At 39.5% G+C, this 27,877-nt stretch overlaps 1 protein-coding gene and 1 long non-coding RNA gene across 2 annotated transcripts in view; both read left to right on the top strand.

The window, feature by feature from the left end:
• The window catches only part of spag17 (sperm associated antigen 17), a 72,075-nt gene that overhangs the window by 43,697 nt on the left and 501 nt on the right, over nt 1-27,877 (top strand). The window contains 17 exon segments of the mRNA XM_042334043.1: nt 1,451-1,621; nt 2,484-2,614; nt 3,557-3,687; nt 4,491-4,624; nt 7,332-7,505; nt 7,703-7,816; nt 8,401-8,452; nt 12,212-12,302; nt 12,890-12,937; nt 13,711-13,813; nt 15,618-15,732; nt 16,473-16,598; nt 21,522-21,688; nt 22,680-22,876; nt 24,732-24,792; nt 25,236-25,380; nt 27,613-27,750. Of these exon segments, the coding sequence (XP_042189977.1) occupies nt 1,451-1,621; nt 2,484-2,614; nt 3,557-3,687; nt 4,491-4,624; nt 7,332-7,505; nt 7,703-7,816; nt 8,401-8,452; nt 12,212-12,302; nt 12,890-12,937; nt 13,711-13,813; nt 15,618-15,732; nt 16,473-16,598; nt 21,522-21,688; nt 22,680-22,876; nt 24,732-24,792; nt 25,236-25,380; nt 27,613-27,750 (2,098 nt within the window).
• Nucleotides 20,483-22,708, top strand: LOC121848927. The gene is made up of 3 exons (XR_006085071.1): nt 20,483-20,596; nt 21,522-21,688; nt 22,680-22,708. It is a non-coding gene; the product is annotated as an uncharacterized LOC121848927 (long non-coding RNA).

Here is a 27,877-nt window from a genome sequence, read left to right on the forward strand (position 1 = left end):
TTTGCATTTGCTTGCAAATATAGTTACTGCACCTGATAGTAAATACCTTGAGATCTATCCATGTTCAAAGATGCAATAAAAATGTTAGTTCTTATCTTCATTTATACAATTTGGTACTCCCGTACATTTATTATTGTTGTTTGATCATTGGTTTTAAGAATAAGATATAACATCATACTTCATAAATTGTAAAAATACATGAAGAAAAATTAAAAATCTTCCAGGGGAAAGAGCAAGGGAATCAGCTTAAGATAATTGCTCCAGTGTGGAAGCAAACCACGCAGACATAATAGGCCAAGTGACCTTTATGCTTTTAACATTCTGTCATCATTCTGCCTTCTTAAAAAATACAGTTTCTTGCAGTTGTGATCTGATAAGGTAAAATGAGTTATTTAAATAATTTTAATAAAGTTTATCAAAAAATAGAATTACTCAAAATGTTTAGGAAGGAAGGAGTAAAGACATGTCTGAGAACCATGATTTCTGATAATAAATTGGGTTCATTGCTTGCTTTCTGGTATACTGTCTTGTGCAGACAGCCTTCTGGTGTACAACCTTGTGCAGAATTCCTTCTGATGTTCTATCATTCAGACAGTCTTGCCCCACTGAACTCCCTTTGTCCTACTCCCACACCCACCTTTCCCACTCCACCAACTTTGGTTGGTCGAGTGAGAAACCATTAATGAACTCCAACCATTAGTGAACGAGCTTTCAGATATTTTTGTCCCATTCTCTGGAACTCTTTTCCAAAATCCCTCTACCTTGTTCCCTCCTCCTCCATTTTCAAAATCCATTTAGAAACCTGTCGATTTCACCGCGGTTTCAGGCATCTCCTCCTATTCTGTCTCTTAATTAGCTCGAGCTCCCACTCTGTCTCTGAAAAGTGATTTGAGATATTGTCTTGCATGAAAAGCCCTATTTAAGTGCAATTTATTGTTGTATATTTATACATGCTTTCTGGTAGATTACCTTTTGTGCAGACTTATGGAATAAACTACTGCAACAGCAATGGCATTGAAGTAAAAAGAAGCATCCAAAAGTATTTTGGTCCATTTCTGTTGGTGTACAGTATTATTCTTTTTGACTCAACAGTACAAAAGCTGAAACAGACACATTAAAGTATTTGCACCATAATAAGTCATTTAACAATATTATGGATTTAACATTTCCTCGTAGCTATTGAAAACACATTTACCCAACAATTTGTACCATTAGCACACAGAGTTCATAGCTCTGTAGTAGAAATTAATCTGCTGTAATGTTGACATACAGAAAGATGAAGAGATCGTCACATTGTAGTTAAATTAGGAATGGATCTGTCTGTAAATTGATGTTTTCTTTTCTGTTTTGAAAAAGCAAACATTCCATAAAACTTTTTATGTGGGTCAAAAATATGAAAAAGGATTGAATCTCTCCAGAGTTTGATTTGTTTCTGCTGTTTGTATTTCAGATTTTTCCAGCAAGTGTGGGATCCCTAAGTATTGATCAGGAAGGCTGTGCTCTATACTCATCAATTTCAAGCAACAATGGCCCTATGGATCTCCAACAAGGCACCTATATCATGAAATATACTTCCCAGGTCATCTGTGAGGTCATCGACCAGGAGGGAAATGAGTTCCAGGTAACAAGAATCCATTTCATAGTTTATACAGTAACTCTATTCAATCATCGGTTCCTTGGGATATCCTCTCGATGTGAAAGGCGCTATATAAATGTAATTTGTTGTTATCTGGGTTCAAGCCCCATGTGTGGACTTTGAACTCTCAATCTAGTCTGACTCTCCAATGAAGTTCTGCTTTGTTGCAGGTGCCAGATGAGACACTGAAACCAAGGTCCCATCTACCTTTTCAGTTGGGCATTAAAATCCAATGGCACTATTTGGAGAGAAAAGCAAGTTTCTCCCAGTGTCCTGGCCAACAATCCCCCATTTACATCATGGCTGTTTGTCTGTGGACTATGTCTGCTGTCCACACAATGCAAAGTCTACAGTGAATCTGGTGAAAAACTTTTGAGATGTGAAAGTAGCTATATAATAATAATAATAATCCTTGCATTTGATATAGCACCTTACCACATCTTCGAGATGTCTCAAAGCGCTTCACAGAATATACTGTAAAGTGAATTGACTGTATATTTTGTGGGCAATAAGCAGCAGCCAATTGCACACAGAAGTGTCCCACAAACAGTCGTGGATTGAGTGTCCAAATTATTATTATTTTTTTGAAGGGATTATTACCCGCAGAAAAGCAATCCGCCAATTGACTAACAACCGGGTTCTGCTTACGGCTAGGTAAACAGCCATGCGGAGTGAGGAAACTTGCCCAATGTTTCACTCTGCCCGGAATCAACTCAGGTTCTCTCGCTTGTGAGACGAGTGGTTTGGTCAATATCTACAGGACTCTATCCTATATCAAAAGGATTATTTTATTATTTTATTAGAAATATTTACAGATTGTATTTTATGTATTTTAAACTTTTTGTAGGTAATGGTGGATGGCACAACACTTCCTGTTCTCACTGACACTGAAGAGATTGAGCAAGAGGATGAACATTTTTTGTTGCAGAGTCATAGTCAAAAAAGTGAACCAGTCAAATATGAAAAACATGCTCCAAGGTTTGATTTTAATTAACAAATATTCATTTATAATTGTATATTGAACCATTAGCAAGTGATTGCTATTGAAAATTCTAATCTATTTAAATAACACATTGGGAATTTAAATTGTAGGTTAAACTAAAATGATCAGTTAATCCATAGATTGTGCTTCTGGACCAGGGTGGGTCTCAAGTCTAGGAAGGACAGTTGGCCAGGACTAAATGTAGGAGGAATATAAGAGGAACTTCTTCATGCAGAGGGAATGTGAGCATGTGGAGTTTGCTTCCTGAAACAGTGGTTGAACCAGATAGCATGGATGCATTTAAGAGGGAGCTAAATATACACATGAGGGAGAAGGGCAACTCTTTGGATTACATGTGACAGCAGCCAAAAAATTATTGCACCTCGCCACAGCAGTCTGACAGAGGCTCAACAGCATACATAGATACAGAAACAGGAGTAGGCTATTCAGCCCTTCGAGCCTGTTCCACCATTTTATAAAATCATGGCTGATCTGTACCTTAAGTCCAGTTACCCGCCCTTGCCCCATATCCCTTAACACCCTGACGTAACAAATATTTGTCTACCTCTGTCTTTAAAATGTGAATGGATCCAGCATCCACATTCTTTTGGGGGAGAGAGTTCCAGTTTTCTATTTCCCTTTGGGTGAAAAACTGCTTTCTAATTTCACTCTGAATGGCCTAGCTCTAATTTTAAGATTATGCTCCCTTGTTCTGGATTCCCCCACCAGAGGAAATGGTTTATCTGTATCTACCCTATCGAATGCCTTTATTACTTTAAATCCTAGATTTTAAATCATGAATCTTGGAACTTGCTCCCCACAGCCACAGTGCACTAATGCTTAAGTATACAGAACCGTCATACCTAGGAACCAGCCACCCTTCTTTGTGTACCTGTTGACATATTTACAACTTAACATTATCACATTTTACCTGCTAGGTTTTTTATCCTGCATGATGATCTCTCAGGTACTGAACTGCTGCGATCCAGCGAAGTGGAAGAATACCTGTTCCGGGCATACTGCAATCCAGCCACCGCCGTCCTGAAAGAACGACTGCCAGAATTTCCAGGTTAGGAAGTGGAAATGTGGCAAGTGACATGATCCAAGGCTAGATTCAGAATCACATTTACAAAAATGTTTTATAGCATAACAGAATACATTAATTTTCTTAGTAGTAATAATTTTGATGGCTATTTTTAAATATTATTTTTGATTTCACCTTCCCGTATTTTATGTCCCTCCTCTCGCCATCTTTCTTCCTTTAGCTAGGCAACTGAGATAGTCAGTGCTATTTTGTGATGTGTTTACTTATTTCAATCAATGCTGTCGATGTATTGTAGAAATGCCATCTGACAACCATGCCAGCAAATGAGAATACTCATTCAATAACAACTGCTATACATTGCTTTGAGAGTTCAGTGACTCACTCGTGGAGCTACCAGCATTTTGTAGCAGTATTTATAATAAATGTACAGTGTAATCATAATAATCCTTCCATTTGATATAACGCCTTATCAAGTCTTCGAGATGTCTCAATGCGCATCACAGAATATACTGGAAAGTGAATTGACTATATTTTGTGGGTGAAATGCAGCATCCAATTGCGCACAGTAGTGTCCCAGAAATAGGTGTAGTTTCTTATAATAACTTCCCTGTAACTTTATATACTTTTTAAGAATATAGTAATAAGGTATTTTTGAGCCTCCCATTCATCACACACTTTCCCCATATAATTATCCTTGAAGGGATAAACCACATAGCAACTGAAACATGGAATTTTATATTATTAGATGGTTGTGAAATACACCATATTTAACAGAAACATCTTGATACTATTCTTTTACCTTTGAGCCTTCCATCTGTTTCAAACAGGGGTCCTGGGTATCACTTTTCTCCAGCCAGCCACTGAGGACATTGGATCCCGCTGGTTAATTAAGAAAGAAATAGACAACATTGTACCTCCCAACCTTCAGTCAAGAAAGTGGGACAAGTTTCCTTCAGTAGAGGTACCATCTTCAACTTCATGGCTTATCTCCTCTCAACGTGAAAAGCACTATTTAAATGTAAATTTGTAGTCCATTGTGTCTGCTTAATTGATCCAAATTTTCCTGAATGCTATTTGTCCTCCTGTTATTTACCTGCCCATCCAATAATGTTTTGGCACTCACTGTCAACACAAGAAGTTCATCCATAAAGAATAATAATAATAATAATCCTTGCATTTGATATAGCGCTTTTCACGTCTTCTAGACATCTCAAAGCGCTTCACAGAATATACTGTAAAGTGAATTGACTGTATATTTGTGGGCGAAACGCGGCAGCCAATTGCGCACAGCAGTATCTGGGTGCCACATAAAAAGTTGTTACATAAGATTAGGGCTCATGGAATTAAGGGTAATATATTAGCATGGATCGAAGAGTGGTTAACAGGTAGAAAACAGAGTAGGGATAAACGGGTCCTTCACAGATTGGCAGATTGTGACTTGTGGAGTGCCGCAAGGATCAGTGCTTGGGCCTCAACCATTTACAGTGAACATCAATAACTTAGATGAGGAAATACAGCTTAATGTATCTAAATTCGCGGACGATACAACAACAACAACACAAGATTCCATTTATTGAGCGCCTTTCATGTCGGGAGGACGTCCCAAGGCGCTGTACAGTTGGGTCAGGACCCGAGCAAGGGAGAAATGGTCAGGGTGAGGGGAGGGAAGGGAGGGAACGAGGAGGGGGTAGAGAGTCGAGAGGGGAGCCGAAGGCACGGTCAAAGAGAAAGGTCTTGAGACCGGCCTTGAAGGAGGAAAGGGAGGAAGCAAGGCGAAGGCACTGGGGGATGGAGTTCCAGAGCCTGGGGGCTGAGAGGCTGAAGGCCCGGCCACCGATGGTAGGGCGGTTGGGGCGGGGGATGTGGAGCAGACCGGAGCCAGAGGAACGGAGGGTACGGGCAGGTAGGTAGGGGGATAGTAGGTCGGAGAGGTAGAGGGGAGCAAGGCCGTGAATGGCCTTGTAGGTGAGGGTGATACAAAGCTAGGTGGGAAAGTAAGCTGTGAGGAGGACACAAGGAGGATGCAAAGCGATATAGGCAGGTTAAGTAAGTGGGCAAGAATTTGGCAAGTGGAATATAATGTGGGAAAGTGTGAAGTTATTCACCTAGGTAGAAAAAATAGAAAAACAGATTAATTTCTAGAGGGGGAGAGACTAGATAGTGTTAGTATTCAGAGGGATTTAGGTGTCCTTGTACACCAATCACAGAAAGTTAGTATGCAGGTACAGCAAGCAATTAGGAAGGCTAATAGCATGTTAGCCTTTATTGAAAAGGGGTTAGAGTACAAGAGTAGGAAAGTCTATTGTGTAGGGCCATGGTGAGACTGCACCTGGAATATTGTGCAGTTTTGGTTTCCTTATCTAAGAAAGGATATACTCGCCTTAAAGGGGGTGTAATGTAGGTTCACTAGGTTGGTTCCTGGGATGAGGGGGTTGACCTATGAGGAGAGGTTGAGTAGACTAGGCCTATATTCTCTAGAATATAGAAGAATTAGAGGTGATCTTATAGAAACCTATAAGATTCTTAAGGGTCTTGACAGGATAGATAATGTGAAACTGTTTCCCCTGATTGGAAAATCTAAAACTAGGGGCTCATAGTCTCAGGATTAAAGCTCAGCCTTTTAGAACTGAGTTGAAAAAACATTTCTTCACTCAGAGGGTAGTGAATTTATGGAATTCTCTACCCCAGAAGGCTGTGGATGCTCAGTCATTGAACATATTCAAGACTGAGATCAATAGATTTTTAAAAACTAAAGAGATTAAGGGATATGGGGATAGCGCAGGTAAATGGAATTAGGTTAGAAAATCAGCCATGATCTTATTAAATGGTGGGGCAGGCTCGAGGGGTCGAATGGCCCACTCTTGCGCCTATTTCTTATGTTCTTATGTAATTGTGGAGGAGAGTGACCGAGGAGGTTAATAATAATAATAATAATTCTTGCATTTGATATAGTAAAGTGAATTGACTGTATATTTGTGGGCGAACGCGGCAGCCAATTTCGCACAGCAGAGTCCCACAAACAGTCGTGGATTGAAAATGACCAATTTATTATTGTTTTGTTTTGGAGGGATTATTATTAGGTGTGTGGAGTAAGGAAACTTGCCCAAAGTTTCGTCCTGCCTGGAATTGAACCCAGGTGTCTCATTTGCAAGGCGAGTGCTCTAACCACTGAGCTACAGGACTCCACAATAGCCTCTTTTAGTGAAGTACTTTAAAGCTTCTGGTATATATTCAATTGCATCACTGGAGCAGTCACCAATTTCACTTAGGTTTACTTTAGCTTCTAATTTTCTAGCTTGAATGCAGAAAAAGTCTACAGCTTTATTGAATGTCTTCTCAATAGCCCCTTACTATAAATTTCAGCAGCCCCCGGCATCATTCCTTCTCTGAGACATGCACTGATTATGTAGTTGCAATCAAACTCAGATTAACCCAGGCAAACAATAAAGCACTGGGAAATTGCTCTTCATTTCTTCACAAACATGGGTTTCACAACTTTCCAATTTTAAAATATTGTCACACAGATGTTTAGTTACTAGTTTTGTGTTTCTGTCTCTAGGTTTTGCCAATAAAGCTTCTCAAATCCAAAGCTAACTCACCATAAGTATAATTTATAACACATCCTTGTAAATCATATATATTCCTCTTTCTATGTTTAATATTTACAGCAGAAGACACCCGGACCTATTTTTGGCACAAACATCTGTGACTTGTCACTTCAGAATGTACCACGACCTCCTCTTCCTGTCTTAAAGTGCCCCCCTGTTCTAGAAGTCCGTCAGCTCTTCCAGTATGAACCTGTTCGTGTAGAACTCCGGCATCAAATGCAAAATTCTCTTAAGGTATTTAGATTTTGAGAGTAGAAGAGTACATGTAATGTAAAATTCTTGTGGTGTCAGCTAGGTTTTTAAATTAAATGTGGTCCTAATATTTCTATCTTAAAACAAAGGGCACGACTAATAAAAGTAAGGGAATTTCTTTAGTTTTATATTTTCCTATGTATTTTGCAATATTTAAGGTAATATTTCTTTCATGTTAGGAGTACATAGAGCAAATTCTGCAGAAGGAACAAGAAGTGAATGAAATGATAATTAAGGAGCCACGCAGTGAGGAAGAGCGTATGCAAGCTGCTGATCTGTTTAAACTAGTTCTGGTATGAAACCACCTTTCTAATCCACACTGTAACATTTCTTATTCAACCAGCAGAAACCAATTACTCAGAAATGCAGGGTGAACATCAATAAAGATCGTTATTTTTTTGGAGATAGTGGGGAGATATTGGCAGAACACTATATATGTATATAGGTATATATGTATCAGTGCATACATTTCTCACAATATCTTCAACTGATGTTTTTAACCAGTTTTGGATCCTCACAAATTGTACCCTATTAGGTATACCAAAACCTAATAAAACATGTAGGAAATGCATAGAAGTCAGACAGCTCTCCTTACTCCCATTTCCATATGACCAAGTATTTGGCCTCTTCTTTGAATCTCCAGTAACATCACAAAATGAAGGGAAAAAAAACAGTGCAGAGTTTTGGTGCTATATTGAGGATCCCTTTAAAGAATAATACTATTCAATTCATATTGCTTTCTTATTGGATGCTCAGTAGGCTGCATTGTTTATCTATTTAGTCTATCTTTACATCATGCATCCTATTTGTCTTCTGACTAATGTACTGAAAATTGGAAATACAGTACCTTAAATGTAACACTGTGACTCTTCTGCAGTCCTATCCTGACAATGAAGAATCACAAATAGAAGATAAGGAAGCAACTAAAGGTACATTTTCATTTTTTACTAACAATCCAGCCTACATAAAACTTGCTTTCATACCCTTTTATACTTAATACACTTTTATCAATAAAGTACATATATACAAAAATAATCATTAACTCCATAGTAAACAATGAAAGTGAAAGAAAATAATTAAGTGAATTAAAATGCACACAATTATTAACAGCCCTAACAATGAACAAAATAATGATAATCTAAAATGGAAATAATATATGTATTAAGTTCATTTTTATGTATCAAAACACAGGATATCAACTCAGCATGTGGATGTCCTTACAGAGAATGCTCAACAAAACCCAAACAGATTAATCCATCATTGCAAATCTATCAAAGATATTAAATAAAGATACACTGAATATAACATAACATAACATGTAGGAGCAGGAGTAGGCCATTCGGCCCTTTCAGCCTGCCCCGCCATTCAATCATGGCTGATCTTCTAATCTAACTCCAGCTAATAACCTGACCCTGCCTTATCCCCATATCCCTTAATCTCTTTTGCAATAAGAAATCTATCTATCTCAGTCTTGAATGTGTTCAAGGACTGAGCGTCAACAGCCCTTTGGTGTAGCGAGTTCCATACATTCACCACCCTTTGAGTGAAGTTCTTCCTCAACTCAGTGCGAAAGGGCTGGCCTCCGATTTTAAGGTTGTGATCCCTGGTTTTAGTTTCTCCAACCAGGGGAAACAATCTCCCACTATCTACTCCCACTACTCTATCTACTAGGTTTCTATAAGATCCCCTCTAATTCTTCTATATTCTAGAGAATATAGGCCCAAATTGGTCAGCCTATCCTCGTAACTCATCCCCTTCATCTCTGGTACTAACCTAGTAAATCTACGCTGCACCCCCTCCAAGGCAAGTACGTCCTTCCTTAAATGAGGAGACCAAAACTGCACACAGTATTCCAGGTGTGGTCTCACCAGGGCCCTATACAGTTGCAGCAAGACTTCCCTACTCTTATACTCTAATCCTTTCATAATGAATGCTAACATACCGTTAGCTTTCCTAATTGCTGCTGCACCTGCAGACTAACTTTCTGTGATTGGTGTACAAGGACACCCAAGTCCCTCTGGACGCTAACACATTCCAATCTCTCCCCTTCTAAAAAATAACTTGCTCTTCTATTTTTGTTACCTAAGTGGATGATTTTGCACTTCCCTACATTATACTTCAGCTGCCAACTACCTGCCCAATCACCTCACCTATCTATGTCACGCTGCATTTTTTTAATGTCATCCTCTGTGTTGACACTTCCTCCTAGTTTTGTGTCATCCATGAATTTAGATATATTAACTTTGATGTCCTCATCTAGATCGTTGATGTAGATGGTAAATAGCTGAGGCTCAAGGACTGATCCTTGTGACACTCCACTAGTCACATCCCGCCAATCTGAAAAGGACCCGGTTATCCCTACTCTTTGTTTGCTACCTGTTAACCTTTCCCCAATCCACGTTAACATGCTCCCAATTCCATGGGCCCCTATCTTTTGGACTAACCTTTTGTGCGGCACCTTATCAAATGCCTTCTGGAAGTCCAAATAGACCACATCCACTGATTCACCCTTATCTAGTTTACTCGAAATATTCTATGAGATTTGTCAAACATGACTTCCCTTTTGTGAAGCCATGTTGACTTGGCCTAATTATATCGTGCTCCCCTAAATACCACAAAACCACATCCTTAATCAATGATTCTAAAATTTTTCCTATCACTGATGTGAGACTAACTGGCCTATAGTTCCCCATCTTTTCCTTTCCACCTTTTTTAAATAGTGGTGTGACATTTGCGATCTTCCAATCCATGGGGACTATTCCAGAATCCAAGGAATTTTGGAAGATCAGATACAAGGCCTCCACTATATCATAAGCTACCTCTTTTAAAACCCTGGGATGCAAGCCATCTGGACCAAGAGATTTGTCACTTTTTAGTGTTAACAGTTTCCCTAGCACCAATTCTCGACTAATAAAAATTTCCCTAAGTTGCTCCCTGTCCTTATCCCCTTGGTGCATCTCTATTGTTGGCAGACTTGTGTTTTCTAGGGTGAAGACAGATGCAAAGTATCCATTTAGGGACTCTGCCATGTCCTTATCACCCATTACAACTTCTCCCGTCTCTGACTGAAGTGGACCTACATTTACCCTCACTAGCCGATTCCTCTTAATGTATTTGTAAAAACTTTTACAATCTGACTTAATGTTCCTAGCTAGCTTACCCTCATACTCCTTTTTCTCGCTCTTAATGAGTTTTTTAGTTTTTGTTTTGCTGGTTTCTAAAACTCTCCCAATCTTCAGATTTGCTTTTATAAGCTTTTTCTTTTAATTTGATGCTTTCCCTAACTGCTCTAGTTAGCCACGGATGAATTGCTTTCCCTGTGATACTCTTATTCTGCAAGGGAATATGCGACCGCTGAGAATTATGCACTACATCCTTAAATATTTGCCACTGTTGGTCTACATTTTTACCTCTTAATCTGATTCTCCAGTTCATTTTACCGAAATCTTTCTTCATACCTACAAAATTAGCCTTATTTAAATTCAGAATACTTGCTTCGGATTTAACTATATCCTTCTCTAACTTAATGCAGAATTCAATCATATTGTGATCACTCTGCTCTAGAGGAGTCTTAATACCTACACTGCCGACTAGCCCTGTTTCGTTAAACAAAACAAGGTCCAGGATGGCCTATCCCCTAGTTGGTTCCTCGGCATGCTGCTCTAGAAAGTTATCTCTCATATACTCAATGAACTCTTCTTCTAACCTACTTTTGCCAATTTGTTTTTCCCAATCTATGTGGAGATTGAAATCACCCACTATTATCGCTTTACCTTTCCTACATGCTCCACTGATTTCTTGATTAATACCTTGTGCTATATTGTGATCACTGTTTGGGGGTCTATAAACCACTCCCATTAATATTTTCTGCCCCTTGTTATTTTTTATTTCCACCCATATTATCTCTACCTCCTGGTCATCGGATTTCAGATCCTTCCTCTCCACTGCTTTTATTTCATCCCTAATTAACAGGGCTAACCCGGCACCTCATTTCCCACAGTGCCTACCTTTCCTGTAAACTGAGAATCCTGGAATATTTAACTCCCACCATAGATCTCCTTGTAATCATGTTTCAGTGATATCTAATATTTCAAAATAATCAAGAATAAGCAAAACAGATTTAAAGTCACGAGAGAACATCCCATATTTTCTCAAGCATGGTGATGAGCCTGAACCCCCTCCCCACCCATGTCTGTCTCCTTGTTGACCAGTACCATTGTCAGCCAGTGACCATCTCCTCAACTTGTCACCTGTATTTATTCAGCGGACAATGAAGTTGGAAATCATCCCCTGGTCCAGATGCAGCCCACAGCCACCAGTTGGACCACCCTGATCTAGAATACCATTCAGTGGTGATCAGTCTTTTTGCTCAGCCAACAAAATACATTTTCTTGATTGATTGATTATTTCTTGATTGATGGCATAAATCCAGACACATTCAATAAAGAAAGAAATGGAAACAAAATATTGATTCGAAACAGACTCACCTAGACTAGTGCGAAAGTTCAGCAGGGCACTTCTTGACGGCCCCACAGGCTCTTCCTGCCCGCGGGCCACGGGATGGCCACTTGACAGACCATAGAAAATAGTAATCAATGTCATTTTGTGCAAGGGTATGAATGTGAACGAAAAGGCATGACAATCTTAAATCTCTACATATCTGTCTAATTATTTTCTATGTAATATAGTGGATGTAGCCTCAATTTATGAGCACGCTGTGGCACCCCCAATACAGATCCCAACCGAGATGACTAAATGTGAAGAGTTGTTTCGAGGCAGGTACGCAAATCCAATCTCAGCAGAATTCCAAATTTTTTTCTCTCCCATCTTCATTTTTATTTCTGTTTCATGGCACTAGCATTTAATAATTGAAAAATATTAAATCAGTTAGTTGAAGGTGATAATTTCTGGTACTTACCCAAATGGACTATGTATAGTATGAAATGTTAAATTGCTGAATATGAAAAATATTGTTAGTCAAATGATTTCACATTTAATGGGGGATTCTTTAATAGCAAAATCATTTTGGTTCCAAATAAATTCAGCCAAATAAATATTAAAAAATGACTGCAAGCTACAATTACTTTTATATTAGAAAAACAAACTATCTTTACTAACAGGTTAAAATAATGAAGGTTTTTTGATAAAATAACTGATTTTAGAACTTATTCTACTGAATGGTCTGACTTTTTTTAAAAAATGGATTGAAGCACTATACCGTATCACATGGGTTAATGTGATCCCAGAACCTACATAACAGAAACCAGATTTTTTTTACTGTAGTATTAGTTAACTGAAAGAAAAACAATTGTTATAGTGTAAGTGAACATATCAGGAATTTTAATATTCTCTATTTTTCTCTTAAGTGAACACAAGCATGAATCTCAATGGCCCCAAAGATTAGAAGAGTACAGGTAAAAAAAAATACTCTAAGAAAGAATAAATGAATGTAAGAAGATAAGGGAGATGCTAGTTTAAATAGAATACAAAGACTGATTGGGAGGTGTTCCTTCGAAGTAAAGCTGCTGTTTCCCAGACTTTCATTTTAGTTGCATTTAAAATAACAAACTCAGGCACATCGTCTGATACATGGAGTCTGGTACCTTGGGATCAAAACAATTTGCCCTGAGTTCCATCCTGAAGCCAAACCACTTGTCACATTCTACAACTGTCTTGCAGTAAATTTCCCCATTCTACTCAGAGGTTGTAGTACACAAAGACTATTTAAGTAGGAAGCGTCATGACGTTTCTTACTTAAAAGAAACAAAAATGATACCAGAAGCAACTTCAAGAAATAATAGAACAAGAGTAATATTACAGGTGAAGGCAGACCATTCCTCCAATTTACCCCTCCTCCTTTCCTGAAGATATTTGGATACTTTTTCAACACTGCTAGATCCCGTCTAGCACCTAAGCCAAATCTCAACCCAACATTGACCCAAACATTCATCCTCTGTTCCTACTCCGAGCTAAAACAAAAAAGAAGGAACGTAATCCTTTTTACTGACTTCATGGAGCATAAGTAGTGATATTCCAGTGTGAGAGAAGCACCTAGCTGGTTACTTTGTTGAATGGAATGAATGAAGCTAGAATTTCAAAGGCTTGTTATTTCCACTGTAATTGTAAACATTTGATATGTAGCTGTGATTGTTTCTTGTGGTTCAGAACTGCTGTATCTATTTATTAGGCAGGAGCTTTGTGAGGCAAAAAACTCTCAATTAGCTCTGAAGAACATGATCATCCCCCCCTACTTCCAGTCTGAGATGGGTATGGCTTTTATCTCGAACCAGGTACTAGATAATTTGTTGTTCAATGTTTCAGTGTAAAAATTAGTGCTTTTTTTCATTGTGACTCCCACGACACTGACTGTGATACCAAAGTGGAGGTACTGATGATTAAACGGCACTTTTCTGTATCTTAGTGGATAGAGCACTCGCCTCGCAAGTGAGAGGACCTGGGTTTGATTCCCGGGCAGGGTGAAACGTTGGAAAAGTTTCCTTACTCCCTTACTCACGCCTCTGTTTACCCAGCAATAAGTAGCAACCCAATTGGTAGTCGATTGGTGGATCACTTTTCCAGGGGTAATATTTCCTTACAAAAAATAATAATTATTTGGTCCCTCAATCCACGACAGTTTGAAGGACACGGCTCTGCACAATTGGCTGTCGCGTTTCACCAAACAAAATACAGTCAATTAATTTCACAGTATATTCTGTTAAGCGCTTTGAGATGTCTAGAAGACGTGATGAGGCACGACATCAAATGCAAGGATTATTATAATTACTATTCTTCCCTATTTTTGCCTCCGCAATTCAAATTCTGAAGGGCTTTTGCAGCATGGTGATCATTTGTTATCAGTGGAATATAAACCTACACCAAACACAGTCACTCCACTTTACAATATATTCTGTGAAGCACTTTGAGCTGTCTCAATGACATGATAAGGCGATATATCAAATACAAAGATTATTATTATTACACATACAGAGTAAAGGACTGTTTGTCGATATCCAGATTACAATAGCTAGGAAAGAGTTGTAATACAATATTATTATGCAATATAATAATATATAATATAACACAAACATGATTCTCAATACAGTATAATAATATAACACAATATAATGTATAATTATACTATAATAATATTATAATATAACTCAATATAATAATATAACACAATACAATAGCTAGGAAAGAGTTGCATGCAATCAGTTATCAAGATATGTTCCTTTGGACATGCCATGCCATATTGACTCACATAATCAATACAATACAAATTTCCGTTTGTATCATATAATGAACAGCCAGTATGAGCAAAATATTGGAGCGTTGCAAGTACGTGTGAAACATGAGCCTATGTCTCAGGAAAGAATGATGACAAGGGGAGGAAACATGGTCTCATTTAAATAATTTACTGCAAATTTGGAGATTCAGAAACATTATCACAACAACAAAAATTGTTAATCAATCCGGTCTATAACTATCGATACATTTGGAATGTACTCTTCTCCTGCCCCTTCCCACTGTACCACAACGGCTTGTTCCAAAGCCTGTTTTCAAAATGTTTTACCTTCACTTGGATTCCTTGCCCTCCAGCAACAATTTTCTTTATCTCAACACAAGACCGCTGTTATCAGTGTTGCTTTACACTATACTGATTGAGGTAAGTCTATTAACAGAAATACCTCTCTCCACGATCAGAGAAAAGCAATGGGAGCAATCTTTAAAGTTTTCAACCTTCCATTTGACCTGTGAAGCAGCTGTCAAACACTGGTTTGGTTTGAAAATTAGAACCATTAAGCAGGAATCCAAGACGGTAACATTTGTCAATGGACTAAACCATTGTGCCAAAGTCACAATTGGTTCATGTCCAAAACCTGTCGATAGTTACACGGGTCTGGATTTCCAATTTTCAGGAAATCAATAATTTTTTTATTTCATAGCCCCAATTTCCCCAGAAAAGATCAATACTTTAGTAGAGTAGCCTGCATGGAAACAATATGCTTCAATTCTTGCAGCAATCTGAATGGTATGCAATGTTCAAGAAGTGTATATAAAAAATATTCTGCGTATAATATTTATTTTGCATAGGCGCCTGATGTGAATTGTTACTCCAAGCACGTGTCAGGATGCCCAACGATGGAAACTCATTGCTCAGGACTAATTCAGAATAATTCAGCTTCAACTTCTTGTGATTCAGATACAGGTAAAGTCAAAATGGGGTTGGCATTCAGTGAGTTACCTCAGGAATCTGTGTAGAAGAGTTGAGATCAGTACACTCAATTCATTTTACACAGTTTGATGCCATAATGTTGGACTCCTCTTATTGGACAGGAAGAACGAGGTGGAAGGAGCTTATATATACAGTATAAACCTCTCTTGTGAGCTTGGGTAAAGTTTTACTAAAAGCAAGTGCTCAGGTTATCAATGAGGATTCCTCATGATCCTTCAGTGTCCCCATTGGTTAGAGAAGAGAAGGTCAACCAGGATTTGCATTCTTGGCTGCTATGCAGAGACCAAAGCTGGAAGTGTGTACAAGTATTCATCGAGTAATTGGACTTGGCTGTAATAAAATCTATGGAAGAATAACCTGCCAACAGTAACTTTCAAAATTCAGAAATAATTATTGGTCACTTGGACTAGGTTCTGGGCAGGTGATTAGGTCCCACACAACCATGTCCCAGTGGAAGGGGAAAACAAGTCAAGGGGAGAAAGTTGTAAAAGAAAAATTGACAAATAGAAAAAGTGACTGGACTGGATTTACTTATGACTTCACAATGGGCAGATTTAAATGAAATTGTCTGATTTGATAATGCATGAGATACATATATTTCACCTGCCTGACAGAGAATGATGAATTGTTCCATTTCCCCCAAAAATCTTGAATCCTTATATTAACAAATATTTGCACCAACAAGAATGAAAAGATGAAACCTTTTTTTTCAGTTTTAGTATCAGATGTTTGTAACCGACCTCCAAACCCCACCCCTATTCGTGCAGCACAGAGAGGCAATTGTCTAAAGAGGTCATCTGAATCAACGCCACAAATTCAGTGTCCCCATCACACACAAGGTAAGAAACTGGTTCATTTATGAGCCAACCCTCATGTTAATAAGAATATACAAGGCAACTGTTCATTGACCACACTCTTCTTGGTTGTGAACAGAAATTTCACTTACACTGCAGTTTTTCCTGTATTTTCCCATGTTGCTGAAAAGGATATGCATAAAGGATACCACATAATATCAAATATACAAATAATTGATTTAAAAAAGATCCAAATGTGTATATAAATAACAATATTTTGGTCACTGAATCCACAACTGCTGTGCTGCCGTGTTTTGCATACAAATTTATTTATTTATTTTCCTTGCATTTGATATAGCGCTTTTCACGTCAAAAGGACGTCCCAAAGTGCTTCACAGAACACACTGCAAAGTGAATTGACTGTATAATTGTGGGCGAACGCGGCAGGCAATTGTGCACAGCAATGTCCCACAAACAGTCGTAGATTGAAAATGACCAATTTATTATTGTTTTGGATTTTGGAGGGACTATTATTATTAGGTGTGTGGAGTAAGGAAACTTGCCCAAGGTTTCGCCCTGACCTGGAATTGAACTCAGTCTCTCACTTGCAAAGCGAGTGCTCTAACCATTGAGCTACAGGATATATAGTCAATTCACTTTACAGTATATTCTGTGAAGCACTTTGACACATCTCTAAGAAGTGGTAAGGTGTTACATCAAATGCAAGGATTAATATATCTGGGAAAATATCCAAAGAAATAAAGAATACAGTAAACCCCCGATAACTGGCTTAACTTATCACTTCCACTCAAGCCAATATCCCTTCTGCATTACTTCTGTAACCATTACCACATCATCTTGGTCCCAGGCACACCTTTTCTCTTCCTAATCTGCCTGATTTGTTACAAGTTCTCTCTCCCATCCCACCCCACTTCATTCTGCAGTATTAACACCTCTATTCCCCTGTGTGTGGCAATCTCCCCTTTGTTTCACATCATTAACACCTCTTTAACCCATCATCCCCTGTCCTCTACCCCACTTTCTCCTTTTCCTTGCCTTGCCTCCCCCCTGTCTGTTCACCCTTAAAAGCTCCTCCCTCTCAACATGCCCCAGTTCTGGACCTGAAATGTTGACTCATTTTCCTTTCTCTATAGATGCTGCCTGACCTGCTGAGTGTTTCCAGCAACTTCTGTTTTTTGTTTCCCTTCTGCATTTATTTGTGTTTATACGTATGCCTAACTTGCCACTTTGGATAAATCGTCACTGAGCTGTTTTGTAATAATAATTGTTGCATTTAATATAGCGCCATTCAAGTTGTAGAGATGTCTTAAAGTGCTTTACAGGACATATTGTCAAGTGTGGGACCCAGATGAGGACAGCAGTGTCCGAAAAACAGCCATGGAAGGAGGGAGTGACCAATTTTATTGGGAGATTGTTGGTCAGGAGTGTCCCTTGGAGTAACGAGGTATCAGGAGTTTACTGTACAGAAAGCATTTAGCAACAATCAAACTTTTTATTTAATATTTTATCTAATCTTGCTTTACTTTATCTTTTGCTCCCCAGTTTCTACTTTTCTCTGTTTCTTATTGCAGTTTTCTTTTATTGGAATGGTTTTATTGGGGATTTTTCTTCCTTGTTCTGTTGTTTGTTTCTTTTATCTCTCAAGCCCTGTTGATTCTTCTCTTTTATTCTGTTTATCTTTTGCTGCGTCTCCGCCTGTTTCATATCTGCAGATTCTTTTGCTTCATGTTTCTGTCTGTCACCATTCAGTGGAACTCTGAAGGTAACAAGGCAACCACAGCTTTTCAGGTTCTTGGAAACCTCAAAAGGCATTTTGAAATACAAGAGAAAAATAAAACCTTTTGGGGGAATTTCCCATTTCTGTTCTTGAAATTTGGGAATGCTAACATTTATAGAATTCTACAGATTTATTCCATAGAAGCTTTATAAAACCACGCTAATCACCACAATATATTTTGATGCAAAATTAATATGACCGGGATTATTTTACCCTAACTAATCCAGCAGCACTGTAATATTTTTAAACTTACATTTCATTTGTTCATAAAGCTAGAACAAAATTTCAGGTCACTAAAATGCATCAAACTCCTTTTGTAGCAAACGGTTGGAATAAATGTATGGTGTGAGTAGTGGTATGATATTAAAGCTTTGTTATACTTATTGCTTCATAGCTTGTTTCTTTCAACCAGTTGCACTGAAGTATTGGCTATTATGTTTAGTTCTTGTAATTTTGTGGAGTCCTGTAGCTCAGTGGTTAGAGCACTCGCTTTGCAAGCGAGAGACCTGAGTTCAATTCCAGGCAGGGCAAAACCTTGGGCAAGTTTCCTTACTCCACACGCCTAATAATAATAATCCCTCCAAAACAAAGCATTAATAAATTGGTCATTTTCAATCTACGACTGTTTGTGGGACATTGCTGTGCGCAATTGGCTGCCGCGTTCGCCCACAAATATACAGTTAATTCACTTTACAGTGTGTTCTGTGAAGCGCTTTGGGACGTCCTCCCAACGTGAAAAGCGCTATACCAAATGCAAGGATTATTATTATTATTATTCCACACGCCTGATAATAATCCCTCAAGAAAAAACGCAATAATAAATTGATCATTTTCAATCCACGATTGTTTGCGGGACACTGCAGTGCGCAATTGGCTGCTGCATTTCACCCACAAATATACACAATCAATTCACTTTACAGTCTATTCTGTGAAGCACTTTGAGACGTCTAGAAAAGCACTATGTCAAAAGCAAGGGTTATTATTATTATTATTTAGCACTTTACCATGTTGAAATGTTTTACTGCCTTGCGCAGTAAGTTGTTTTGAAACAATGTGACCTTTTTATTATGGAGTCTTTTGGGTGATGCTGCACAGTTGATAAACAACAAATAAGAGATACAGTAGTTGTATCGGTTACATTGCAGTTAGTGCATTTCTGTGAATTTGTTCCAAAAGCTGTAGCAACAACAACAACAAAATTATATTTATGGAGCTCCTTTCATGTCGGGAGGAGTCTCCCAAAGCGCTGAACAGTTAAGTGTCAGGGCCCGAGCTTGTTCAAGGTAGCTTGTGTAGCCATTGGAATCCCAACAATCTGTGACCTTCAGTAGACAGAATCTATGTGACCTTCAGCAGAATTTATGTGAGCTTCAGCAGATCAAATCCATGTAATCTTCAGTAGACAGAATCTACATGACCTTCTTCAGCAGATTGAGCAATAGAAATTCCTACATTTCAGAATGCCCAGAATTCGGAGACATTAACTACTGTCTTAATTCTGTAACTTTTTTTATTTTCTAGAGTATTCTAAAGTACAACAGAAAATCAGCTTGAAGCTCTTGACTGAATTCAACAATTTGGCAAATTCGACTCTGAAATTCTGAGAAAATCAAAATTCAGCAGAGTAAATCGTTTTGTTGTGAATCTTCAGCAGCCTTGATCACAACATTTTCAGAATGCTTTATTAAAATAAAGAGTGTGAAAGAGGCTAATTTTAAGTTTGACATCTTCAATGCCACAATCAGTTTCTGTTACCACTCCATAACATAGCACTATGGAATGTATATTTGAATGAATGAGGAATATGGACTTTTATTGTCAATATTTCAATGAAGTATAAAATAATATGGAAATAAAACAGTTATACATTGTTATTTGAGTTAAGTGTCCATTTAATTGAACCACATCCACATCTATTCAATCCATTCCACACTGGAATTGAATCAGATCAGCGTTCAAAAAAGTGAGAAATTATTTCTTGAAATGATTTGTACCTCAGGACAATGGTTTGAACTGAAATGAAAGGGTTCTTGTTCAGCAAGGGAATTGTCTGTCGGGATTTCAGCACATTATTTTTAGTTGTACACTAATAAAATCGGAACATGTTATGTCCCTTCATCAAAAGGAGGATGTGCAAATCAATTTCCTCAGTCAAGTTGCAAAAATACCTGTAAAGGATCACCTGCTTCATCATCTGGTGGCAAAACTGTGTGCTGCCCAGAGGACAGTGAAAACCTGCAATGCGGTAAGGGAATGATCATTTTGTTTGAAGTGAGATGTGGAATTTCATTACATTACTTCTTGCTGCTTTATTTTTAATCAATGTATTATGACCAAGATTGAGTCTGGATACCTAAATACATTTAACAACATCAGCATAATGTCAAGGCATGTACCATTCTTAAACCATTAGTTTTACATGATTCAGATAAGGTTTTAAGGTGTCAGCCTAGCTCAGCTGGTAGCACTTTCGCCTATGAGTTAGATGGTTGTGAGTTCAAGCCCCATGTCTGTGGGCTGTGAGCTCATAGAGTAAAAGGTCACTCCAATACAGTTCTAAAGCAGTGCTGCATTGTCAAAAATGTTGTTCTTCAAATGAGACATTCAACCGAGGCCCCCTCTGCTTGTTAAAAAGAAGAGGACTTTCTCTTGTTGTCCCAGCTAACAATCCCCAGATAAAATGGATCATTCATGTCCTGGCTGTCTGTGAGACATTACTGTGCATCAATTGGCTACCACGTTCGCTAAAAAGTTCATAGTCAATATACTTTACAGTAAAATCATGTGAAGCGCTTTGAGATATCCTGACATGAGAGACTGTATTTCAAGATATTATAATGTATCAGTCTCTTTAATTTTAGTTTTCTCAGAACAGCTCTGTTAATTTATTATCATACTCAATCTAGATCCATATACTGACATGCATGCACAGTATTTGATGTTCACCCATTATTATTTGAAGAATTACAAATTTAAAAAACTTAACTGTTCTTTTCTGATGATCATTATGGATATATTGAAAAAAAATTGAGAGATCAGAAGCTGAGGTATTGAATTGTGCTGATGAAACTGTAGCCCAGCAAAGAAAGAGGTGAAAATTGAAGGAGGAAAAAAATGCAAATTTCTTTTACATCTCTAATAATATGTAATTCCATTTTCCCTTTAATAAGAATATGGATTTCTGCTGTACAAACCAGAAGAACTGCCTACCCATGGAAGCAACCTCATCTTAAATAAACACTTAGTGATTGATCCTTTAGGCCAGCCAAGGAAAACCAAAATCAGACTCCCATCAGCTATTCTGGGTTCAAAACCTGGTTGTCTACGGAACCAGAAGGTAAGGGTTCAACACATTAACAGTGTTAACTATGCCAATATCACATCCTTGTGTTAAATTTATTTTTTGTTCAGCTGCATATCTGACATATGTGGAAAGGTATCACCAAGCTTAAGAGCATTTCAGTACTTCACTTACACGTGGAAATTCCCATTTATGAAATGGAATGCTCAATCTCTTCCTGAAGGGATACATCCTGCTTACCTCATTCTGGAGAGTATAACAAAATGGAGAATGAAGCAAGTGTAATACTAAAATCCTCAAATGCTTTAGATTCCATAAGCAATTCATGAGGAGGGGAATTTATTCCTAGTACATTCAGTGAGTTGAACAGGTTAATTTCCAAAAGTTAATTTCTGCAAAGGCAGCAAACTATAGCCATATGAGGTGAAAGAACAGCCACAGGGAATTGGAAATTGAGAATAAAAAGAAAAAATGCAAAACAGCTTAATTGGCATCTGACAGAGAAAGATTGGTGTATCATCGGGACTGTCTCTTTAATGCCAATTGATCTGCAGCTCATTGCCAGCATATCGTGTTTCAGGAACTCCTGGATGCAGGGGTTGAGGGAATAATATATAAATTTGTGAATCTAAGTTTTATTAATCTGTTCTGAGCTAAAATGCTTAACAGTACAATTATCAGAAGTAAGACATTACATAGTCGGAGGTGCAGGGGGAGAGTGAAACGAAAGCAGTGATTGAAGTAAATAGCATAACAACCTTCCCAAATAGCATAACACCTTTCACTGCATTGCTGGTAATGCTGGGTATGGGGAAAAGGCAAGTAATTTGGGACTCAAAGGATTGTTTTTAAAAGAGATAACACAGACAATGGGCCAAATAGTCACATTCTGCACTGTAAATTTCTGTAATTCCCATTTGAGTGACTCTGGTTCAAATCATTCTAGCTTGTCAGAACAATTAACAAGGGGAGAAGAGAATCGGTAAAAATATTCATTCAAAAATGAAAAAAAACATTTTTTTTTTAGTTTGCTGTAATAGAAGACCCAGTCAGAAGAAAAGTAAACACTGTATCAATTGCTGGTCCCTTAGCAAGTGGTTTATTAAGGGAACCAGTTCGAGGCTTCGAGCTGTTTCCAAGAGAAGTGAACTTTGGTGTTCTCCGAGAGGGTTTTACTTACGCCTTCACTGTCCTGGTGAAGAATGTTGGTGTAGATTCCTGCAGGTAATAATAATAATAATAATCCTTGCATTTGATATAGTGCCTTATCACGTCTTTGAGACGTCTCAAGCGCTTCACAGAATAAATACACTGTAAAGTGAATTGATTGTATTTTGTGGGCGAAATGTGGCAGTCAATTGCGCACGGTAGTGTCCCACAAACAGTCATGGATTGAGTGACCAAATAATTTTTTTACTCTACTTTGTGCATCTATATGCTTATTAAGCTGAAAAATAATAATAATCGTAATAATAATCATTATCTTTTTATGTCAGGAGGTCTCAAAGCGCTTCATAGAAATTACTATAAAGTGTAGTTTCTGTGTATTTTCAGGGCAAAGAATGATTATTTTTCTATGTAAATCAGGTTATCCACCTTAAGCTTCAGTCAGCCACAGCCATCACAGAGATTTTATCCATCTGCGTCTAGGGCTTCCTCTGCCTCCTTGTCCTCCTTGACCTCTCTGCTGCCTTTGATACCGTTGACCACTCTATCCTCCTCCACTGCCTCACCTCTCACCTCAACTTTCATGGTCCTGTCCTTGACTGGTTTAGTTCGTACCTCTCACACCGTCTCCACTTCATCTCCACAAATGGCTTCTACTCTAGCCCCCACACTTTCTTGTGCAGCGTTCCTCAGGGCTCTGTCCTTGGTTCCCTCCTCTTCAATATCTATATGCTCCCTCTTGGTGACATCATCTGTAGACATGGCGTCAACTTCCACATGTATGAGGATGACACCCACTCTACCTCTCTGCCTCCACCCTCGACTCTAGGACCACTGCTGTGCTGACAGAACGTTTGTCAGGCATCAAGTCCTGGATGAGAGCTAACTTTCTACAGTTGAACTTCAACAAGACCAAGTCCCTCCTGATTGGCTCCGGCCAATGCTTCATCACCTTAAGCGCTGACAGCATCACCATCCAAGAATGCGCACTCCACCTCACTGAGCCAGTCCGGAACCTTGGCATCTTGTTTGACCTTCAACTATCCTTTCTACCCCACATCCATGCAATGACCCACTCTGCCTTCCCCCACCTCCACAACATCACCCAGCACTGCCACTGTCTCACACAGCAGACCACCAAGATCCTCATTCACGCATTCATAACATCCAGGCTTGATTATGCAAACTCCCTGCTTTTCGGCCTCCCCAACTCCTCCCTCCATGAGCTGCAGATCATCTAGAACTCTGCAGCCCATGTCTTCTCCCACACCAGACTCCACGACCCTATCGCCCCTATCCTCGACCGACTCCACTGGCTTCCCATCACACAGAGGATACAGTTCAATATCCTGGTCCTCACTTTCAAAGCCCTCCATGGCCTTGCTGCCCCCTACCTCTACGACCTCCTAACCCCCTACCAACCTAACTGCTCCCTCCACTCAGCAGGCTCTGGCCTGCTTCACGTCCCCCCCATATCTGCCCCAGCACTGGTGGGCGAGCCTTCAGCCACTCTGCTCCCATCCTCTGGAACTCCATCCCGCAGTGCTTCCCTCCACCGTCTCAAGATTCTCCTCTTAAATTATGCCTTTGATCACCCTCCTTCTCCCCCTGCCCTCCACCCTCTCCGATCCCGAACCCCAGCTCGGATCCAAAACACTGATTGTCTAGCACCTTGGGACATCCTCCTGATGTAAAAGGTCCTGTACAAATGTAAATTTGTTGTTGTTATCAGAATGTTGTAGGGATACACCACCACCCTTCTTGGCAAAGTGTTTATTCCTATTTCTTTAGGAACAGTTAGAGTTGTGCAACTCTTATTGAAGGTATCCCTGGGCCACTATCTGAAATGCAATGAATTAGTTGTAGATTATTACTGGACAAACCTTCAATGTATTCTGCTGTCTTTCTTTAGATTTCGAGTGAAGCCTCCTCTGTCCAGCACTGGACTTAGATTGTGTTTTAAACCAGGACCTGTAAGTACAGTGTTTCACTATCAATCACTTGAACACAATTTCCCAAAAAGTCTAGGTCTAATCTGTTCATCTGGCAACACTAACAGAGTTAAACCAAATGCTTCTGTTATTCCATTAACTCCATGATTGTCAATATTATGTATTTTTTAGAGCTTTGTTGAAAGGGGCAGGAATTGCAACTACTCCCTGGTTTCTGCCAACTCAGGCAACAGATGCACAGAAACAGCTCAATGTGCATCTCTTGATTTCTTGAAAAGCTTACTTTTAAAATTGAAAGACTAGTAAAATTGAAAAGATGTGTTCTAATGCACAGACAATAGGCAGTGCACTAGCTGATAAACCAGCCAAGCAGTAGCATACCAATGCCTGAACAACTGTTAGGACCCCTTTTCAGTTTGTTGCAATGTATTTTTCTGCTAATTAAATGAATTTCTTTCATGCAGGTCGCAGCAGGGCTGAGTACTGAGTTGGAAATAGAGCTTTACGCCATGGCAATTGGTTTGGAGGCAACAGAAGGCGTAGGCTATCTTTGCCATCATCTTGAGATCCAGACTGAAGCTGAAGCAATGTTTCTCCCCATCACTGCAAATATCCTTTCACAATTTAGAACAATTATTTCCCTAACCTAGACCAGCACAGCTCACAGTATTATTGTTTGATGTGCTTCAGAACAAATTTCACCACTGTATTCACTGTATTAAATTGTTAACTATGCAAAGAGTAGCTATGAAAAATAAACCATTCGCTTTCTCAATTGGAAGAGTCTATATCACCGGAGTAAAATAATATATATTTATATATGGACGCTATTCCTGCTTGCTTTTCAAAACTGGAAATAGAAATTGATTTAAAATATATAGATAAGGACTTCATTTCTTCATCAGTTGTTGGCCTGAATGAAATGATATCCATTTTTAGTTTATATTGTAGACTCCATCTAAAAACACATTGAAATGAAATGTCTGGAAATGTTAGTAGCACTCTTGCCACTTGGTCAAAAGGCTACAGGTTATTATTTTACTGTTTAAAACTCTGCAGTGGGCTTCTTGGTCTACTTCCTTTCTCAGCTCCTCTCCTGGTAGTCAACATATGTGGCAACCAACATATTTGGCAGCTATGAGAAGATAGGTCAGAGTTGGCAGTGACGTCTTCTTCAGTGTTGACATACCAACACTCATTGCCAAGGCTAGGCTGATACATGTATTAAGGCTGAGGTACTGGAGGCCAACAAGAAACTGAGAAGCTGAGGGCTTTGTCTGTGTGTGTGAAATGTGTCAATTAGATGGATCTTAACAAAACCTTTTTCCTGACTGTCGAAAAGTTCCCTTTAATGAGAGGTTTTATTAATCATTAGCTGGGCCAATAAAAAAGTGCAGCCACACTTTTTCCGCTGAATCCACCACAAACACCCTCCTCCGCCACCAACACCCTCCTCAGCTACCAACCTGCTATAAATGTAGTTTCATACCCCACGGGCCTCACAGCTGTTGCAAATCAACTCCGCGCGCACCTCTCTTATTCCTTCTTCGAACTCCTCCAGAGCTCCCTCTGCCTCCTTGTCCTCCTGGACCTCTCCGCCGCATTCGACACAGTCGATCATGCCATCCTCCTCTACCGCCTTTTCTCCGTCATCCACCTCAGTGGGACTGCATTCGCCTGGTTCGAGTCCTACCTCACAAACCGCCAGCAGTACATCTGCACAAATGGCTTCTCCTCCCGCTCTCACCTGGTTACCTGCGGGGTACCCCAAGATCCATCCTTGACCCCCTCCTCTTTCCACAGACATGGGGTACACCTCCACCTTTAGGAACAGTTAGAATTTTTATTTTTATTTTTCCACCTAACTTTGCGACCCCAGTCCCCTGAGGTTCTGTCACTCTGCCTGTCAGACCTCAGGAGCTGGATGAGCGCAAATTTCCTTCAGCTGAACGTTGACAAGACGGAAGCCATACTCTTTGGCTCTCGTCAACGTCTAAAATCTCACGGCTCTCACCTCCTCCACCTACTCGACCTCCTGCTAAAACTCTCCGAACCGGTTCGCAACCTAGGCGTCAGGTTCGACCCCCAATTATCCTTCCTCCCCCATATCCGGTCCCTCACCAGCACCACTTTCTTCTACCTCCAACGCATTGCCTGTCTCCGCCAATACCTCTCACCAAAAGCCGCTGAAACCCTGGTCCATGCCTTTGTCACCTCTCGGCTGGGCGATTCAAACACCCTCCTCGCCAGCCTACCCTCTCTGACCTCCTCTCTCCTCAAAACAGTACCGCTTGCCTTTGTTCCACCAGGTCTGGCCTCCGCCTCGTCCCCCGAGTCCTCCACTCCACCCTCGGCGGCCGTGCCTTCAGTCACTATGCCCCGAGGCTCTGGAACTCCCTTCCTCACTCCCTTCACCTCGTCCCCTCTCTTCCTATTTTCAGGTCTCGGCTGAAGACCTTTCTTTTCGACCGCACCTTTGGTCACCTTCCTCCCCCTCCCCCTGGCTCAGCCCCGGGATCCGTAACTGTGAAGCGCTCTGAGACGCCATCTGGCGTGGAGGGCGCTATATAAATCCAAGTTGTTGGTGTTGTTGATGAGAGAAGCAAGTATTTTTTTTTGACAAATGAAAAGGAAGGATTGCAGCAGATTCATCTTTGGCACATTCTAAGGAAAGGCGTTCTTTATTCATAAATTGTTTCTTGACTCACACCAATTCAGTGACTTGTTAGCATCAGATAAAGGATCTGCATCTCATTTATTTCCAGCCAAACGCAGATAATGGGTCAAAAACACAAGATGAAACAACATATTTAACTTTTTTGTACCTTAACCAAAATCCACCTATTTTAACAGATTGCTTTTACGAAAATAGACCAGAGCATCTACCAAAAGGCGGACAAGGTCCTGGTGTGCGGCTGATTTGTACTAACCCAGCCACCCGCATGGGTATCATGCAGATCCACAGACCTCCAACAAAAGGTATAGTATTGTTAGGGTCAGATATTAACCCCACACACAGCTGGTCTAGCCACAACCTTAACTTGGTAAAAGTGGGATCTAGCTTGAGCATACTTGCAATAATTTAACACATTGATTGATCCTTTTT

Source organism: Callorhinchus milii, unplaced genomic scaffold, assembly GCF_018977255.1.
Source record: "Callorhinchus milii isolate IMCB2004 unplaced genomic scaffold, IMCB_Cmil_1.0 Scaffold4, whole genome shotgun sequence".
Lineage (NCBI taxonomy): Eukaryota > Metazoa > Chordata > Chondrichthyes > Chimaeriformes > Callorhinchidae > Callorhinchus > Callorhinchus milii.